The following is a 20,132-nucleotide window of genomic DNA, read 5'->3' as shown; positions in this document are numbered from 1 at the left end:
GAAGAGAGATGCTTCATAGATGATGACAAATGCATATTTATTTATTTATGGTGTGTGTGTGTGTGTGTGTGTGTGTGTGTGTGTGTGTGTGTGTGTGTGTGTGTGTGTGTGCTCCTTTCTTCCTTTTTAGCCGTTTGCTCTTTTATTCTTTAGTGTACTGACAAAGTTTGCATTTTAGCTCTGTTGTACAATGTTGACAATATAGACATATTCTATTCTATTCTATTCTATTCTATTCTATTCTATTCTATTCTTAATTTTACAGATTAAACTTTATATGCTGGTGTCCCCTAAACAACTTCAGTGCTGGGGACTGTGAGAAACAGGACACATGGTAGACTGGCTCTCGGCATATGCATGTAGTGTGTTAGGATTAGGATTAGGTAATTTTCACATTCTGCATTTTTTTTTTGCAAATTACCTATTTTATAATTCATTCTGTGAAAATCATTAAGCACTGCTAGTACAGTAGCTGGTTGCAAAGATGGTCCATATTTCAAGAGCTTCACAAGAGATGAGTAGTGTTGTTTATTTATGTTTTCTTGTACTTTTTACCTTGTAAAACACTTTACTCAACATAAGTGTTATTTCATCTGTGAGGACAGACCATGGCTGTTCTCTCCTCCAAAAGATGAAGGTACCTGAAACAATAGAGGAGATTTTATGCCTTTAAGACAACAACAGTCACAAGGAAGCTACCTTTTCTCACCACTTCACTGCTGACCCTTTCCAAACAAAGGAACAAAGTGAGTTGTATTTCAGTCTTAGCTGTTACTGGAACCCAGATAGTTAAGGATGTGTTCTGTAAACTATTGGAGGAGCAACACCCACAAACTGTATCTGAATTTCTATCACTGAAAAGGTTGGAAACCGTTCCAGGGGCAGGAGTCCAAAACTCCTGATATGAGGGTTTTTTGCTAAAACAAGTTACTGCTCAACGTGTGTCTCAGACTGGCATGATGGAGTCTGTGCCTACACGTTACCTGTTGAATAACCTCACATTTGAAAAAGTTGCAGTAATCAGGCACAAGGCTGACTCCAGAATATGACATTACAACATGGTGTTTAATGAATGCTGTGCATGAATGGAGCATGTTAGGAGACAATCTCCTCTGTTGGCCTTACACATGAACAGCACACCAAAGAGATGTGAGACATTGCTTTGTTCACAAGAGGGCGCCAAAATAAAAACATGAAGTATTACTTTAGTTTAAAGTAAATTGTTCTCTTTAACTTAACAGCAGACTTAGATGTAAACTTTTAACCTCTGATTTATTTTAAATGTAGGAAATTTGTCTATTTATTTTTTTTTATTTTACCATGACAAAGCACTGATTGTTTGTGTGATTTTTGATGGTTGAAAAAAAACAAATATGCTGTATTTTTGTCTGGGCATTTTCACTCTGTATGATCCTGTGTATGATCCTATGTCCTGTGGCCCATTGGAGTTTTGTTTCCTAGGTGTTAACGAGGCCAAACTTCCATGCACTACAAGTCCCTCCAGCACTTTTTGAGACCTTCAAAGGCTAACGTCTACAGAAATAGCCAAAACATAACCATTTAAAAAACTTTTGGTGTCATTTTTTGAGTGTTAAGGGATAAAGTATTATCTTTGGAAGCTCTTTCGCTGACTTCTGGAAGTCTGCAAATGTTCCTCTGCTTTTGTAGCTGAAAAGTAAACCACAGTATCATCTGCATGTAGATGGATTATGGAGTTACCGGGATTTAATCTCATCGTGACTGCATGGGGCCAAGCCAGAGGAGCCACCTGAGGATAAGAATATTTACAAATATTTACAAAAAGTGATTTCATGATGTTGGCGTAAAAATGCTCTTTATACTTTCAACTCCAACAAGACAGCACACATTTTTTGTTGTTTTATTCAAAAGCATTTTACCAATGTCACTACATTGAAAAACAAAACTTCAAAAAAGAAATAAACATAATCTGATTGTGATGAGGGTGAAATCATTGACACCTTTAAGGAAGTAAACGTCAGCTTGAGTCTAACAGGTAAGTTTAACAACCCAAACTAACAAAGATGAACCCAAAAAACTTTAACTTGATGCATTTGTGAAAACAAAAGCCCCAGTTATTCCTTTCAGAGAAAACATTCTTCGTTGTTCTTTAGATACACAAGATTACAGATGACAGAAGAAATGCAGTACCTGTGGAGGACAAGAGTCTCAAGTTTTCCAGTTTCTCAGTGCGAACAAGAAGCCACGTTTGTTTTTCGCTTTCGTTTTTTAACTGTGGACATTAGACGCTGGGTGATATTATCTTTACATCAGAACTGATCAAAACTATTTACAATTTTTTACAAACATCTCAAACAGGCTCAGAACAGCGTAAGACTGATGCTGTTTCAAGCTGCACAGAACATAAAAAAGACAAAAATACAATCATTTAACATTTTCTGAACAATGCTTCATGGTTTATATTTATAACAGATGAATGATGAGAACTGCTCCTGTTACCTTCAGAAAGCCAAAGTCCAGCTCAAGCTTGCACTTTATAAGAAATGTTGAGCCCTTAAGACTGCACATTAAGAGAAATGAGCAACTATATTCAGGTGTGTTTGTATCAGCGGTCAATGCTAACAAAACAGAGATGTAATTAAGTCTTTGTGAAATGCATTTCACAACAACTGGACACATAAACATAAGTATAAATAGCAAAAATTAGTTAAAGCATTATTGTTTCAACCCATTTTTTGTTTGTTCAGAAGGTTGTTGGCAGTGCTGTTCAATGAACCCGGCAGTAAACATTTGCTAATGAGGCCGAAACCTCAAAATGGGAAAAAGTGATTCAGAATGATAGTCCAGCAAGGTTTCAGTGCAGGTAAAATGGAAATCTTTAAAGGGGAGGAGAAAATGTGTAAACTACACTTTTCCCACTTCAGAAATAAAAACAAAATAAATATAATGTAATAATAATTTAAAGCTACAATTAGGAGTTTATGTTGTGTAATTATTTTGATGACTCTGTTGTTCAAAAGTATTATGGTTCAATCAAAACCACTGGATTCACTAAGGGAAACAACATTTATACATCTGTATCAAAACTTCAGTTTGTGTTGATCTGAACTTTTGAACTTTTCAGTCTGAGGGGAGTTTGGTAGCCCTGGATTTGTAAATATCTGAAAATCTGAATCTGTACCAAGTTAGTCCAGTCCAAAAACACAAATATTAATATGATCACATGATCCTAGCCAGAAAAAAAATGTGATTTAGATCCAAATAAGAACTTTTGAACAAAGGAGCCTGTGTGATTAAACAAAAGTTGACCTCCTGTAAAATCTTCATCTGGTCATTTGAGTTCTTCGTTTTAGAGGGAAGTTAAGTCTTTAAAAAACGAACACAGCTGCACTATTTTACAATGAATTAAAGACTTAACATTGCATTCAAAAGGCAGATACCAGATTAAAACACACATTTAACTGCATGTATATTACTACACACTTAAAACATGACACGATGAACATAGACCCAGACTTCGTAACACTGTACTGATCTCATAACACCAAATGACCAGCACAGTTTCATTCTAAGGTCAAATAAGAAATAAATGTCTGACTTACAGATTATTAAAAGTGCTACAAAAACATGAAGAATAATAAATCATGATATTTACGAGTTTTGGTTTAAACTGTTGTTCCGTTAAGTCACAGTGTTCTGTGTTTTCTGTGATGTGGTGTAGTTGATTATACAAAAAGAGAAATGATGATGATGATGAGTTAGTGAAAAACTTGATAAGGAAACAGATTATTATAAAAATGAGAAACAGCTGAGAACCGCTCAGACCAAAAAAGCTGGACATTTCTGAACTACATTAATAAAAAAAGTCTGTTGAAATGAACTCAAACCTTTGGTTAAGAAGACACTAATCACACACTGATGAATGAGAGTGATGACGATAGCACTGACAGCAGCTTGAGTCCCCTCCTCTTCCTCGACGAACATCTAATCTTTGATGTATTGTCTAACGTTGATTTAAATTAACCTTTTTCTACACTTTCTTAGCAAAAAAATAGATATTTTACTGATTCTGAATGTTACAGGCAAATGTCATAAAGGTTTCAGTACGCTCAGAGCAAAGTGAAGAAAATCCTCTGTGAGAGAGTGGTCTGGCCTTCGCCTGTTCAGCACAGGAGAAATACTTTTCAGATTAATGATTCGGCACAATCTGAAGTGATTCATGTTGTAATGCATTGCATTAAGAGTAAAAATAAGCTGAAGGGCAAAATTTAAAAAAAAGATCAAAGATTTAAAAGTGTTTTCAAATGTGGTCACTGGTCTGGTACTCACACTAGTATTAATATCTACTACCAGTAAATCTTAAAACATAATTAAAGGAACTGATGAGAACATCACTCTGTAAACCAATCTGATGACTCTAAACATCAGCAGGTTTCATGCACATCATCATGGGCACAGTAACCAACAGTAGTAAAAACAGAGAGAGTCCAGATAGTCAAAGCTAGTTTAGGGTATGCATTTAGGTTGTTTGTTTTGTTTTTTTTGGCCTAAGCTAAGTGAATTTTGTTTTCCTAACAGAACACAGGGTCAGCCAACTGCCCACTCCCTGCTAAAGTAACCTGTGGTCATGATTCTATCCACACATAGGGTAACTTGTTCAGCTCTTGAATCCTGAGGGCCAGTCTCACATGCATGAGATCACTTTAACGGTCTGTAATCCAGCTCTCTCTGTGGGAGCCACTTGGTCTTGGTATAACAGCCCTGAACAAGCCCCAGACCCATAGACTTAATCAATCCTGTACTTTAACAAAGAAATGTAGAAATATAATTTACATTAATGTTTTAATTAATATGGGGCATATTCCCATGACAACTGAGGCACTTGAGGAACTCTGGAGAAGTATGGCTTCATTGTAAGAGAGTTAGGCAGCACCTAACCCTCTTACCTCATGCAGCTCATCTTCATGCAACTCATCCTCTGATAATCGATGTCACTGCTTCTGCTGCTACATAGCCGAAGAGTCAATCTCTGTATCATCTGAATTCTGCCTTTACTGGGCTCATCAAGGTGTTATTACATGGAGAAAAACAATAGGCCGAGTACGATTCCCTGTGGAACACCATGGCTGCAAGAAGAAGTATTTCACACCATTTGAAGAAAAGATCAATCTGCTCCAGATTGTATTCTTTTTACTTAAATCTTTGGCTCAGAAAGATGCAAATTTTCTGAAATTGCTCCGGAGAGTGATTGAAGCAAATGTTGGAGAGTCTAGAAAAGGCAGTGACAGCAGGTTGTTTATCTTTTTTAGCTGGGTCAGAAAACTCATCATCAAACTGCTTTGCCCCGAGCACACTGAGACCTTTACCTTCAGACATGTGGAATGACCTACAAAGACTTCACGGCAGTTTACAAATTGCTATAAAAAATATAACAGCTTCTCCTCCTATATACCCACTTTGTTCAGAAAGAAGTCAGGATACATCTTTACAACGATAATATCAAAGAATAACAGTGGAAGACGATTGGGAGTTTGCTGTGGGTATAAAGAGCTCCTGTTCGTGTCCATTCAAACATCCAGTCTTGGTCTCTGGAAATCATTCACTGTCCAGCTCGTTGTGCTCTGGGGATGGACTCTCTCTGGCTGGCAGGATGTCGTAGTGACTCGGGATGTGGCTGTTTTTGGGTAGATCATACGGATCCTGACCAAACTGTAGCTGGCTGCTGATGTCTCCATTTGCCTGGATGGTGCTCACAGTGGGCTCTGGGATTAAAAACAGGCAGAGAGACGGTTACAGAAGGAACGAAACATAAGCCTGTAGAGTGGGGTCTAATTATCTGCAGGAAAATGCAATAAAATAACAATAAACTCCTTAGAGATTGCTCCTAGTTGATTTTCTTTTTGCTATTCAGAGTCTGAAGAGTAACTTGTGGAATTTAATGAGGCTGTTACAAGGCAGTTTCTCCCTTTCCTCCCAAACCTGCCTTGTTAAACAGTAGTAAGACTAAAAATACAGACAAAACTTGCAAGGGAATAATATTGTAGAAGTTAAAAAAACATGGCTATGATGAGTGTTCCTGTTACTTTGAGGGTGATGGGTGCCTGCTCTAAAATCTCTACTGATTTATTTCCCTAAAGCATACTCCTGTGAATCAACCTAAAGCCAGAGCTCCTCACCGACTTCGTAGACGTTCCTGTTGTTGTTCGGGCTGCTGTTGCTGATTTCGGCGTACGGTGAATCTCGTCTGGCCGGTGACTTCATCTCTACGTAACCGCACTCTGTGTTTTTGTTCATCAGTAGCGGAGGGTCCTTTATCGTAGCGTACGGGTTTTCAGAGCTGTTGAGGGAGCAGGAGCTGGCGTGGTATGGAGCGCCCTTTACCAGGTCTGATCACACACAGGAAGTAGAAGGATGTTAGAAAATACCCATGATGCACTGTAGTCTAGCATTCATATTTTATTCGTATTTACCTCGCAAGGATTTCCCCATATATCTCCTGTCAATGCCGTATGCCCCTGGTGGAAAGAAAAAAGATAAAGATCGGTAAAAAGCAAAAGATGTAAAAGGTTAAATTGTTAAGGCTGATGGTCCACTTTGTCTCACCTAGTTCATTGAAGCAGTCTCCTTGTTTCCAGTCCGCAGGCAGCGTTCCCGTGTGATCAGCCAGAGGTCCTCTTTTCCTCTGATCCATGTTCTTCAGGTTCACAAACAGCTGGTTGTTCTTTGCCTGGGAGGTGCAATAAAAATTCCATATGATATTAATTTAAGAATGCATATGAAATTCACACAACCTAATCTTTTTGCTTCTTTGAAACTTCAGAAACAATATCCTAAACTCAAGCCAGCCTTAACAACCAAAGAAAGTTTCTGCAATTACCCTACACACAAAAAAAAAACTTTCAAAACATGCAAATGATTTAGAGGCAATACACAGAAATCTTAAGGAAAAAACTGCATGAGCCAGTCATTGCAACAGAAGGGCTCCAGGCCTCTAGGGGGCAGATTAATTGTAACAACTTAACTTTCTATCTAAGATCAAAGAGAAAACAGGAGCTAATCCAATTTCTAAAAATCACTTGGCTGTATTTTTACGATAAAAGACAGAGTAATATAGAGTGATGCAATGATGTAAAATCTGATGCGATATGTTACAGTGTGGTGTGAAAGTACAGTGCATTAAGTTTTGGTGCTGTATGTTATGGTTCAACATGTTACAGTGAGCTGCAATATGATGAACTTCAGAGGAATACGATGACACAAGACGAGATGCCATACAGTACAATACATAATGTTAAACTATGACCTGTTGATAACACATATGACTGCTGGAACCTTGTTGAGTTTACACTGGTTGGTTGTGCAGTTAGTGCGTTTACATTTGCATCACATTTCTCCTGCCTTTTTCCATGGTTGCTGTTTGTTTGAAGTTGTTAAAAGCTTTGACTCCTCTCCCTGAGGAGTACCGACAGACTCACTTCTTACCTTTGAATACGGCCTGTTGTTGACGTGTGGGGGGCTGATGCACTGCGTCAGAGTGTGGTAGCTCGGGTTGGAGAAATAGTTACTGGGATGAGTCTCACATGTTGGAGGGTGAGCTTCTGGAAAAAACAAAGAATCAAGTCACGACAAAACCAAAGCGTTCACATAGTTCTAGTTCAGGTGAGTATGCTGAATGAATTTTTACATCAAAATGCACTTTTCCTCTACACTTGTTAGCAGGATGAGCGAGGTCAGCCCGTGGTGTACCTGTAATGGTGTAATCAGCTGTGACCCTCACAGCTGGAGTGTAGGTGACAGCCGGCATGGTGGGCTCTTTGCCCTTCTGCTTCTTTCTGTAGATGATGAAGAGGAGGAGGAGGAAGAGCACCAGCAGAACCAGCACAATGATCCCAGCGATGGCTCCAATCTGATATGAGTCCACATGCATGGCTGCGCTCGTGAGACTGTTCAGGCTACCGACCACCACCACACCTGCTACACAAAAGATCATCAGATCATTTTCTGAATACAACTTAGTCCAAACATTGGACAACTTTTGGCTTTTATTCAAAGGATAGGACAGAGAGAGAAACTGGGAGACGACAGGTAGCAAAGAGTTGAATTTGAGCCCAGTCTCCTTTAGCCTCTTTCCACTGAGCTTAAACTTGCTTTCCTCATGTCCTCACCCTGGTCACAGCGAGCTCCTTTCCAACCCGGGTTACAGTAACAGGTCCCGGTCATGTGATCACAGGTGGAGTTATTCAGACAGTCACACACCTGACGGCAGCCATAGCCGTACGAACCAGGAGGACACTCTGTGTGTGTACAAACAACATCACTTACTCAGTTTCAAAGCTTTTCATATGAAGAATATTTACATATAAATAAAATATATTTAAAGATTTCAAAATTCTTTTTGTTAAATGTGTTTCAGTGGATTATACTCAAAGTGTTGTTAAAGGGTTAGTCTGTTATTTTTTTAAACCTGGACCCTTCTTGTCAGGTAGGGTTAAAAGTGTGTTCCTGCAACTTTATTCCTATGAACAATACCGTCAATCTCAGCAACAGAATTATATGGTTGGAAAGGTAAACAACATGAATGATTCTAATTTTAAGGAGTCAACATGCTGGGATGCACTCATGAAGGTTTAAAGAAGCAGGAGATCAAAAGGTCAATGAATGCAAACAGACTCTTCAATAAGGCCTGGATCAATGAAGTCAGAGAGAGAACCGAGAGGAGCTGAGTCCTACTTTGTTCACAGTGTCGTCCCATGAAACCCGTGCGGCAGGTGCACTGCCCTGAGATGTGATCACAGTCGGCTCCGTTTCTGCACTGACAGATCTGGGAACAGTCTTTACCGAAGAAACCCAAAGGACAGCCTGCGGGAAATACACAGGTCACATTACACACTGACACAATCCTCTATTTCTAATATAAAACATTTACATCATCCAGAGCTATAAACATCAAGAAGTGACATGCTTCAGAGATAAAGGAGCAGAGAAAATGAGTAAATTAATTTCTTGTAAAATCAGCATAAAAATGCACAAGGTAGTTTTCCCAGTGTCTGAATCATGTTTTAATCCACACAATAAAAGTCTTCTTCAGCTGACACCTGCTTCTGGTTGTTTTATTGCAGGGCTTGTGTGGGTTCATGCATGATGATACTGTTTACTAGTAAGAGTCTGTGAAGACTGCATTTGTTCTTGTCCTTCCTGTGCCCTTAAACCCTTACTCATCCACAAACTATGAAAAGATCGTTTGGTTCTCACTACAATTTAAGAGCTGGCTCAATTTGGTCCAAAGCACATCAGCTGCTCTTAATGCTGACCCTTATTGGCTGAGAGCTCAGATCATTACAAAAATCTGCTAAAGGAGTAAGAAAGTGCTAGGCAAGTATCTTAAAATGAGAATAATTTCAGATGTTGATTTTTTTTAACCTCAGTGGCAGATCTTTTAACTCTACAAAAAGCAATTCTGGCTTCATTTTTCTTTTAATATCTTAAAACAATAAGACAAGCACTAGCTTAGATTTTAGACATGCAGGTATGACACATTCATGGTTGGGAGGGGGGATCAATAGTAGGGCTGGGGCGATATGCTAGTCTCATGATTTGATTATATTACGATTTTTGGGGTGCTGATTTGATTTAAATTATGATTCTTCGATATTTACGATTTTTTGCAGTTTTTAGTTTGCCCTCTTAACACCAGACCACGTGAAAAAGAAAAAGTTGAATGATGATGAAAATGTCCACAGACTATATATAAATATATTCATTTGTTTTACCTTGATGATTAACTCGAAAAAAACACATAACTTGAAAGTAGGCTATTAATTATGGAGTACAGTAGCCTTGCTACTTAGCTACTAAAGGGAAAATGTTTAGTGGTCCTTTTTCTTATAAACTCTTGTGGTTGACTCTTGATGTAAATTTTTTCATTTTAAAAGAAATAAACAAAAATAATATTTTATGTGAAATTAACAAAACACAATTTACTTTTGTTCAGACTGTTGACACCTGCTGTGACTATAGTCAATGGACTGCTTTCTCGTGGCAAATCACAGCTGTGCTGGCTCAACAGCACCTCCCTTTGGTGTCACACTCCTTGGTTTATTCATTGATTACTCATTTTAAACATTAAGTTTGCAAATGAATTAAATAAAATTTAATTTTTAAAAGATTTTTGGTGGAAGTTTGGAATAATGAGGAAGCACTTGGGAAGAAAAATCTGATTTTACCACCTTTCAGAAAACAGTGAATAAAAGGACAAAAATTATTATCCGGGTTGACAACCTGGCTAAAATACATGTCAAGAGGTTGAATATTAATAATAGATAGGTTGTCAGCCTGTACCCAGAGGTGTCCTCCAAAGTTACTATTTCAGTTTTGGCCCCCTGACTAATATCAGGAGCCGTATTTTCCCATAAAAATACACATCACGTGAGTCAGAGAGAAACATTTCATCCTCTGCTGGAGAAAAGTGGTAACTTCTTCCAATCAAGTTTATAAAGAAAGACTGAAATGAAGAATTTGAATTTGAAAAAAAATTTTTTTTTGACAAGAGTTCTGATTTTGAGACTGCCTAACAAAATCTTGATATACTGAATAATGATTTTTTCTCCCACCCCTAGACATGAGGGGCCAGGTGGTAGGTTGTGCAGCTTTGCCGCATAGCATGAAGGCATGGCAGGAAAGGTCTCTTCACTGAGCCTTTATCCTTTTTATTACAGCACATGTCACTTTGGGGTTAGTAAGAAATGTGTCATGAACAAGTTGAGTAAGATGTGAACATCTCCTGTGTGTCTGTGTCTGTGTTAGTGAGTGTGAGACTGACGCTGTGTGCAATAGAGTCCGGTCCATCCTGGTGTACACTTGCACTCTCCGTCATAAGCGCTGCAGTACGCCCCGTTGTGGCAGTTACACGTGTGGATGCAGTTTGGACCCCACTGAACCGGGGGACACGCTGTGGCACACAGAGGAACATTTGAGTAATTATTTGCTCCATGATTTTCAAAGACGTAAGAGTGAGAGAACATGTCAGAATGGCTCTTAACAATGATCTGAACTCACGTTGAGAACAGTCGCTGCCGATCCAGCCGGGGTAACACTGACAGGAACCATCGATGGGGTTACAGGTGCCGTTGTTGGTGCAGCTGCAGCTCCATGCGCAGTTTTTCCCAAAACGACCGCTGGGACACACTGCAGACAAAGATTAATCATTTTCCTCTTACTGTCACTGCAGATAACATGTAGAGAAGAGCTGGACTGTTTTTAATCCAGAGAGTCTGCAGAGGAGATATAACTAGCACATCTGTGTCTAGCAGGGTGACTCACCCTCGTTGCACAGCGCCCCCTTGAATCCAGGCAGACAGTCACACTGTCCCGTGACATGGTGACACGGTCCATTACTGTGGACACACTGAGGACACGTCTGACTGCAGCGATGACCGAAGTAACCTGGAGAGCAGACTGTAGGAAAACAAAACGAGACGCAAAGATGAGTTGATTTTATCCTCAGCTCACACAGATGAACCTTTTCCTGTTAGTGCTGATGACGGTGATGGACTCACTCCTCTGACATGTGGTTCCTCTGAAGCCTGGAGCACACTCACAGGTTCCTTCATCTGGAGAGCACGATGCTCCGTTCTTGCAGTTACAGGGGAGTGAACAGTTGGGTCCCCAGCGTCCCTCTGCACACACACTGTCACAGTGGATACCTGCACACAATCACACATGAACTCATTCCTCTATTCATACTTTTTTGTCTTAGAGTGAGTTTAGATGATAACTCATCACTCTGGATAATTTAGGGGTGTGGTTCAGTTGACTGACAGGTGAGGATGTTGTAGCTGTTTGCCAGGTGACTCTCAGCCTGTGTCTGTTCCACCTCTTAACATGTCTTCAGATTAACAGGTGACGTCACTGAGATTACAGTAGTGTTTAAACAGGACATGGATAAATACAACCTTTCATGTTGACTTGTTTCTAACATGATGTTATTCTAAAAGCTTGATTTGAGGTCCCTTGTCATTTCTCCAAAGAGATAAAATAACTCTGATGTTTTCATTTAAAGAGAAGCATTGTGGGTGTTTTAGGCTTTGGCTATGGGCAGACCTTGGTGTTTGAGGCCCGCCCCTGTCATGAACCAGTTAGGAGATCCTTATGTGAGACCTCATTGTTTCAGCAAGTCTCATATTTTGTTTCTCTCATGTTTTTTTTTATTTAAATGGACCATTCTGAGTATTTTACAGACACATTGAAGGATTATTACAACATATGCAGTGGTTTGAAAAAACACAGGAAAAATCAAAAGCCCCTCTTTAAAGCAAAGACACTTGAAGGGCGGATTTATATACCCCCAAATTTTCCTTCTTATTCTGTGGTCCTACTGGTTGTACCAACCCACATCTTAGAAACTGCGTCACTTTACTGTATAAACAAAACGCAGTGTTATGTGTAAAAAAGGAGAATGTTGCGCCAACATCGACGCATCTTAGTTATTAATGTTTTTCTGCAATGTAAGGTACTTTTCATTTCGGTATGAATTTTTTAATTCTCTCCATACTTTACTGAATAAATTATTACATGAATCATTAGAGGAACTTTTATAACATGTCTTTTATCTTTTATTTACATTATATGTTCAACCTGTATTTTACTGCCCATAATGCTGATGTTGCTATTTCTTTTGGTATTTTTTTCTGACAATTTTTTCCTGTTTCAAAAATGTTGTAAAAGGATCTTTGGTGTGTATTGTCATTTTTTTGTTAATCATATTATGCAAAATATTTTATTAATGCTTTGCAACAAAAAATTACACAAGAACTCTCAGAAATCATCTCAGGTAGTGAATGAGAGCTCAGCTCACAGCTGTTTGGTTTCTCTGGATGCTGTGAGTAGTTTTGTATGAAGTTTAATGATTTGTGTGTCATCTTCTTTTTGAGCGTCTCACCTGTCCATCCAGCCAGACACCTGCAGTGACCAGTGGAGTGATGACATCCATCAGCATGGCTGCAGTCACACCGCTCTTTACAGTCCAGACCGTACGTACCGTCCTGAGGAGGAGGTGAAGAGTGTGAGCCATCACATCCATCATAAATTAAAAGAAGACCATTTTCCTCAGACTATTTTAAAATGACTGATGGTTATAAACGTTTATGTCTTTCTCTCTATAAACACAGGAGCTGCTTATATTGTGTAAAAGAGAACAAAAGCTCACCTGACAGTGCTGTTCACACCTGTCCCCCCTCCAGCCTGCAGCACAGGTACACTGACCGTCCAGAGCATTACAGGCTCCTCCGTTTCCACACTGACAGGTGAGGTTACAGCCCAGACCCCAGGTACCACTGGGACAGTTGATGGAGCAGTCCACACCGTGCCAGCCTTCATCGAGGAGAGGTCACAAGTTACAGAGTTACTCTCTTCACATGTTTTAACTTCCATGACCTTGAATTACAATTAGTTTTATAATTTTAATTCACTGAAATACTGCATGAAAAGGAATCACACAGAAGTTGTAGCACGGTAAGGGGACATTGAGATTAAATAGAAACGGCAGACGAATAAACACATCAGTCAAAATGCTGATGTATTATTACATAAGCCTATGGGTCAGGGGATAAAAGTTCATCTCTCTCTGAAAACCAGTGTCCCTCACCTGGTTTACAGGAGCAGGCTCCGTCCACAGGTGAGCACTGCGCTCCGTTCTTACAGTCACAAGTGGAGGAACAGTTTACTCCGTGAGTTCCTGTGGGACACGGGATCGAACAGTTCGGACCCTGAAGTGGAGGAAACAACAGGAGACAGATGCTTATTTTACTTTCTGGACATGTTTAGTGACTAATCCTCTGAATGGGTAGAAATCATCCCAAACAGCAGCAGATATTAAACACTAGATTTTGCTCAATGTGTTGTTTTCAATCAGAGAAATTCAGAAAGACAAGGAAGTAACTCTGACGGTGAAGACTTTAGCTTGAGAACTAGTCTGGTTCCCACAAAGTTCTGCTGTTTCCATGAAAATCATTTCTGTGACTTGTAAAACTTTAAACAGAAATGATCACATGGAAACAACAAGGATTTGTTTTCTGGGCTTGAGCTCAGATCATCATACCCCGAAAAAGATTTTATTGAGCACATGCGCCTGTGTGAAGCTCTGAACATGTGAAAGCTGGGTGTGTTCAACTTTATAAAAAAAAAATATATATTGTGTAGTTCTCATATCTGCCACTAGATGCTGCTACAGAGCCATCATTTTACTGACATCCCCTCCTTGTGCTGCCTTGATTTTCTGTAAATCCAGGTGAAGATTCAAAAATGGGTCTTAAAGTTTTACTTTCTGTTCTTGGTTTGCCAGCTCTTTGTGATCATAGCCCACATCAGACAGAGAGTGATCCCAAATTTTCATGATTCAACACAGATGAATCATTCTTTTAAAAGGTTTTACCGTGAAGCCAGGAGCACAGATACACTCTCCGCTCACGCTGTGGCAGTCAGCTCCATTCTGGCACTGACACACCTGCTGACACGACTCGCCGTAGAACCCCGGCGTGCACGTCTCGTTACAGTAGAGACCGGACCAGCCAGGCTTACATGAGCACTCTCCTGACATGGGATGGCAGCTGGAGAAAAGAGAGGAAAATGACAGTTACAGAGCTTCAGATAGAAACTGCAGGTTTATAACAGCTGCTGTATGAGAGGAACTGAAAATCCACTGCTATAAATCACTTTTTAAATGTGTAAACAAAACAAAATAATTAAAACCAAGCAGAAAAGTGAGCCAGTGTGGAATTCCCAAAAAATGCAGTCCCTGGAGTGTCCACTAGAGGCTGTCTCCAGCTGTGAGTAAGTCCCCATAGAGCTCCATGTTAAAACATTCAACTTAACAGCAGAAATAAATGTGTTTACAGCCTGCTACAGCAACCATTTGGGTCTCTAGCTCATTTCTCTGACAACTGAGCTGACTTTAGACACAGTCCACCTGAGCACAGCAGATTGAGGATTAAAGGGAGGTATAAATGGAGAGGTGTGATCAGGTGTTGCAGAACACCTGAGAAATGTTAAATAATCTATTTGTCTATGACTTGTTGGCATCCCTCCTCTGAGAATAGAGAAAAAAGGAAAAGTTGAAAAGCTGCTTTAAAATCTCTTCATTTAATCAAGCAAGCAATAAAAATGTCCAAACCAATAGTGGATAATTGTTTTAAGTGGAATAAAGATCTTTTTGAAAATCATTTGCATCAGTTCACTGATTGATATCATCAATGAGGCTAAAACAAAGTTTGTTTGTGTAAACATAATGAATCTATGACAGAATTTATAAACTAAATTCATTTTAAATGATTTACTGTGATTATTTTTCAGTGGGGCTTATGAACCAAAGTTTTATAGTTATATACTGTGCTAATTTTTTTCCTGAAGCAGAGTTTTGAATTTTTTCATCAGTGGTTGTATGATTGGAAATGATGACCCAACCCAACTTCTGTTGCTTATGCTTGACGTCTGGAGGCGGAGTTAAGGCATGACTTTGGCTTCCTCACTAACACCTACAGGGTGCCTGTCTGTCAATCAAGTCATCAGTGTCCTTGCCCAGGATTAGTAACTTTTAACAAGTAATGAGATAAAAAAAAGTGCGAAAAAGGAATCACTTATTCAGATCAAAAACAGTTTTTTAACTAGAAAAGCACTCAGAGAGCGCAGACCTCCACCAAGCATAATGTGATTGTCACCAACACCTTATTCCAGCTTTAATGTTATACTCCCTTTCAGCAGACTGCTGCAATTTGTTGTTAGTTGCAGGTTTGTACGATAATTTGTTTCCTGACAGTGTTGAAAATTATGACCCAGTTCATATTTCATATCCCGAATCTTAGTATCCAGAATATTGCCAAGATCTGGATCCTACTTTTACATCTGTAAGAAATTATGTTGACCTGGTCTTGTATTGTTTTGCAAAGCAATCCCACCATTTATGGTGGAGTTATATACACATATGGTGAAAACGGCTCTATCTCACAATGATAAAGAATCCTTTAAAAAAATCCTGGATCAAGACAAACAGACAAACTCTCCCAAAAACATAACCTCCTTGGTGGAGGTAACCAGGCTGTAAGATTAGCTTTCTTCTCTGGGTCACACAAACAACCAGAAGAACAATAGGTTTGGGAACTCCAAAAACCTTTCTGTCCCTGTCCATAAAGTATAAACAATGTTTCTCCCCTGCCTGCAGCGTGAGGATGATCTGCAGCGAGCGACACAGGAGGACCCGTCTGTCTCTGTTTGAGTGACAGCTGGTCCACCTGACACAGAGCTCACATTCACAGAGACCAACCAGCTGCTCTCTGCTGAGACACATGCACATACAGCTGTGCTGCGCTAACCGCTCACTTAAGACTGACACATAGACTGCTGTCCAAGGACTCCACCAGCTCACTGACAAACACAATATCTGTATCATCTGTGTAACCGTTCTTCCACATAGGTAAGCTTTAAGGCGTGACATGTGTACCTGTGTGTGTTGTAAACGTAGCAGGGACACTTCCTGTCGCAGCGCAGGCCGTAATGTCCCTCCACACACAGTCGAACGTCACACGTCTCGCCAGTGTAGCCCGGCTCACAGAGACACATCCCGTTGGTATGGTAGCACTTTGCATTGTTCTTACAGCGACACGTCTTTGCACAGTCAGCCCCGTAAGTCCCAACAGGACACTCATCCTGACACCTGATCACAAACAGAGACAAGGTGAGACACACAGTCAGTTATCATGAAGAACGTCGCTGCTCTTTGTCAACTCATTCCAGGAGGTGAGCTGGATAAAAACAGTGACATTTGTATCAAAACTGTCATGAGTCCACTCCACAGTTTGTTTGGTTTAAATGGTTTCCATCCATCAGGAGGATGAAGCCGCTCATAGCAGCTCTGTGCAGCAGTAACTGGAGATGCTGACAGCTCATCTTCATAATCAGACACAGAACAGAAGCAAAGGACAAAGATACAAAAATGTTGTGGGTGTTTTGATGCTTAAATGTCAATGGAGAAGTTTGCTTTGGGAAGTGGATCATGAGACTGAGAGCACTGACAGTTCTTGGTGCTATTGGCAGCTGTAACCTATGCTCCATAATTTTCTCCAACAGGCTCCGTCGAGATACTCACTTCAACTTAATCAATTCCAATAAACAAAACTATTTCTGAAGTAGCTTTTTGTTTTTTTTCTATGCAAACTTATCCTTAATAGATATCGTTTTTATGAAGTTTTACACCCCCTGACATCAAAGCTTCAGCCTGAAATCTCTGTGAAGTTAACTACATCCTCCACATTCCTCCTCAGGTTTCTGGTCCTGGCAGAGCTTTCTCCTCTCCCAGTCTTGTCCGTGGATTCCGGTGGGTTCGGGTGTGGCTCAGGCCGGCCCAGTTCCCAGTAGGCCTCCACTTTGGTTTGGCTTGCCTCAAACCTTTATTTTCTGGTTATAGTGCGCTCTGACGGTCTATTCCTGACGCTGGGTAAGTATATATGTGTGCTCTCCGATACTGTTAATTACATGTGTGTAAAGCCGAGCGCGGCTCTGAGATCTGTCTGAGAAAACACTGAGTCTGCTTCCTCTGACGCGCTCTGTTTTTTTCAGGATGTGGATGAGTTGAAGCAGATACAGATGATTAATTTTAGACTCTTTGTTCAATTCATTCTCCAAAATCATCAGCGGGTCAAATGAGGACAACAGGGACATGTCTTCTTGGTTTAGTTTGCAGTTGAACAGTCCTCTTTGACCTTCTTTTAGAAACCAGAGAAAGGACTAGATCAACATAGACTTATTTACTTTGAGTTAATTTTGATAGACAGTGGGTTCCTGCTGCAGCTGCGGCTCAGAAGTATTGTTTTTGTGTCCCACATCTGAACTGAAGAGCTGAAGAAAACCTTCTGCAGCTCGTGATCATAAAGACAGACTGAAAGCAAGTCCTGCAAGCTCTGATGGGTGTCCAAGACTTCTTCATGTGAACATTACCAACACCTTTTCTCTCTTGTGTGGAGAGGTGTGAGCATAAACTGGTCTTGGTGAACTTCTTTAATAAAAACAGAGTTGTGTATCTGAAATAATGTTAACGTATAAAAGAGCTGCTGTTACCGCTCTCCAGTGTATCCGGGGCTGCAGAGACACTGTCCGCTGGACGACACACAGAAGCCGTTGTTGTGACACTGACATTCCTGGGAACAGTTTTGTCCGAACCTCCCCTCCGGACACGGCTGGCCACACACTGTCCCCTGCACACAGCAAAGCACAGCATCGATCACGGGATCAGCTTTTCTAACATGATATCCACAAAAGATGCTTGAATGTTTCCTGCGGCGGATATGAACTCAGTCTGCAGTCTGTAAAACTGGTTCACAGAACTCCCATCACTGCATGACCTCAGGGGTCTGATCCTGAAACGAATTATCAGTTCTCTATCGACAACTTCTAAAATTGTTTCTCTTTTAAGTTTATCGAGTATGTGACTCCCTTTTTCTCCTCTGTTCTTGCTCATGCAGACACTTTATCAGCCCCTTGTCAGGATACCGTCAGAACTCATAAGATTCAGTGTCTGCCTGATTTTTTTCACATGAGAAGCTTTTCAAATATTTAGGGGTGTAAATGACAGATAAGGACAACATGTTTTACAGTTTTTCTGTTGTTTATAGTTTCATCTTGCAGGAGAGAAACACGCAATAATGGCTCAATGTAATCTTAAGAGCTAAATAAGTCTAAAACATTTTTCTGGACATTTACAGTGAATAAAGCCACAATTAAGTCCAGTTAGACAACACTTTCTCACATTTCAGTTTGTGCAGAGATTTCTTTGTTCTCTCTGCAGCTTGTTTCAAGAACTCTAAAACTTTTTTCTTGGCATTTCTTTAAAGCAAAGTTTTCAAACAAACCCTATAAGTATGACAGATAATAAACCATCCCTTAAAGGTCTCAAACAAACTGTTAATCTAATCCAATCTAACTTTATTTGTTAAGGACTTTAAAAAAAGACACTGTTGGCCAAGGTGCTGTAAAAATAAATAAAATAAAATAAAATAAAATAAAATAACATAAAATAAAATAAAAAAATATATGGCTACAAGAGACAACAGAGAAACTACATGTGAAATACAAAACAATTTTAAAACCATTTAAAACATAAAACATAATTAAAGCATTATCAAAAGGCATGAAATGAGCAATCAAATATTTGAATAATTAAATAAATAAATAAAATAAATAGAATCAGGGATTACTGTGTAAAGACAGAGAAAAATGGGTGTGTACCATCCATCCTGCAGGACAGGAGCACTCTCCGGTCACATGATGACACACTCCTCCGTTCTGACACGGACACCTCTCCTCACACTGCTGCCCATGTTTACCTGGAGGACACAGGTCTTCACAGCTGAGGATGAGAGGAGGACAGCAGTCAGCATTAATGCACTTTTTTAAAAGTCACATATAAAAGTGAACTTAATGTTGCATTCGATCGTCTTCAAACCCTTTCAGAAACAGAAAATAATGACTGTTACGCTCTCACAGGATGTCAACAGGAAACAAAGCTTCACACGTTACTCACAATGCTCCAGTGTATCCTGGCGGGCACTTGCACTCTCCGGTCACATGGTGACAGGCAGCTCCGTTCTGGCACTGACACTTCTGCTGGCAGCCGTTCCCATAGGTGCCTACCTCGCAGAGGGCCTCACAGCGCCAGCCTCTGAAGCCCGGGGTGCAGATACAGGCTCCAGTGATGGGGTTACACAGCGCTCCGTTCTTACACTGACACCTGTTACTGCAGTGAGGACCCCAGTGCTCACTGTCACAGGCTGAGGAGGAAGGAGTCAGCGTTAGGCTCAGCTTGTTATTTTTGTTTTAAACCTTTGTTTAGTCAGAGGATCACATTGTCAGAGACCTTCCAGACACACCTTTAAAGTATCAACACATAAAACGCAACATGAGTCCCCTTGTTGTCAGTCTTCTTATCATCCAGGTTATCACTGCTTCTTTACTCTTTGAGTTGTAAGGATAATAATCTCAGCTCTGATCTTAAAGCAGCTCCAGGATGAGGAACAATCAGTTTACACAGCACGGAACAAACACAAAGGAGTACAGCTTTGGATTTGGCCTGCTGGTTTCACCTTAACTGTCGCCACAGCGCCAAACTTCAG

The 20,132-nt window shown here is 40.1% G+C and overlaps 1 protein-coding gene across 3 annotated transcripts in view; it reads right to left on the bottom strand.

The window, feature by feature from the left end:
• Positions 1–1,911: 1,911 nt before the first annotated feature.
• megf10 (multiple EGF-like-domains 10) overlaps positions 1,912–20,132 on the bottom strand; it is a 54,439-nt gene continuing 36,218 nt past the window's right edge. The window contains exons 6-25 of one of the 3 annotated variants that reach the window (XM_074689882.1): positions 19,544–19,790; positions 19,249–19,369; positions 18,082–18,218; positions 16,469–16,681; positions 14,408–14,582; positions 13,622–13,742; positions 13,184–13,347; positions 12,917–13,019; positions 11,535–11,681; positions 11,299–11,433; positions 11,035–11,163; positions 10,799–10,927; positions 8,710–8,838; positions 8,145–8,273; positions 7,726–7,953; positions 7,462–7,574; positions 6,583–6,706; positions 6,450–6,494; positions 6,156–6,365; positions 1,912–5,741 (exon numbers count right to left, since the gene is read on the bottom strand). In XM_074689882.1, the coding sequence (XP_074545983.1) occupies positions 5,575–5,741; positions 6,156–6,365; positions 6,450–6,494; positions 6,583–6,706; positions 7,462–7,574; positions 7,726–7,953; positions 8,145–8,273; positions 8,710–8,838; positions 10,799–10,927; positions 11,035–11,163; positions 11,299–11,433; positions 11,535–11,681; positions 12,917–13,019; positions 13,184–13,347; positions 13,622–13,742; positions 14,408–14,582; positions 16,469–16,681; positions 18,082–18,218; positions 19,249–19,369; positions 19,544–19,790 (2,966 nt within the window). In that variant the 3' untranslated portion in view covers positions 1,912–5,574. Of the gene's footprint in view, positions 5,742–6,155; positions 6,366–6,449; positions 6,495–6,582; positions 6,707–7,461; positions 7,578–7,725; positions 7,954–8,144; positions 8,274–8,709; positions 8,839–10,798; positions 10,928–11,034; positions 11,164–11,298; positions 11,434–11,534; positions 11,682–12,916; positions 13,020–13,183; positions 13,348–13,621; positions 13,743–14,407; positions 14,583–16,468; positions 16,682–18,081; positions 18,219–19,248; positions 19,370–19,543; positions 19,791–20,132 lie in introns of all 3 variants that reach the window. The other 2 variants (XM_074689879.1, XM_074689880.1) reach the window with 2 other exon arrangements.

This window comes from Halichoeres trimaculatus, unplaced genomic scaffold (assembly GCF_033239565.1).
Source record: "Halichoeres trimaculatus isolate MK-OKI-2021-1 unplaced genomic scaffold, fHalTri1.1 fHalTri1_scaffold_16, whole genome shotgun sequence".
Classification (NCBI taxonomy): Eukaryota; Metazoa; Chordata; class Actinopteri; order Labriformes; family Labridae; genus Halichoeres; species Halichoeres trimaculatus.
Note: the sequence above shows the minus strand (reverse complement) of the source record. Positions and strands in the feature narration are given on the sequence as shown.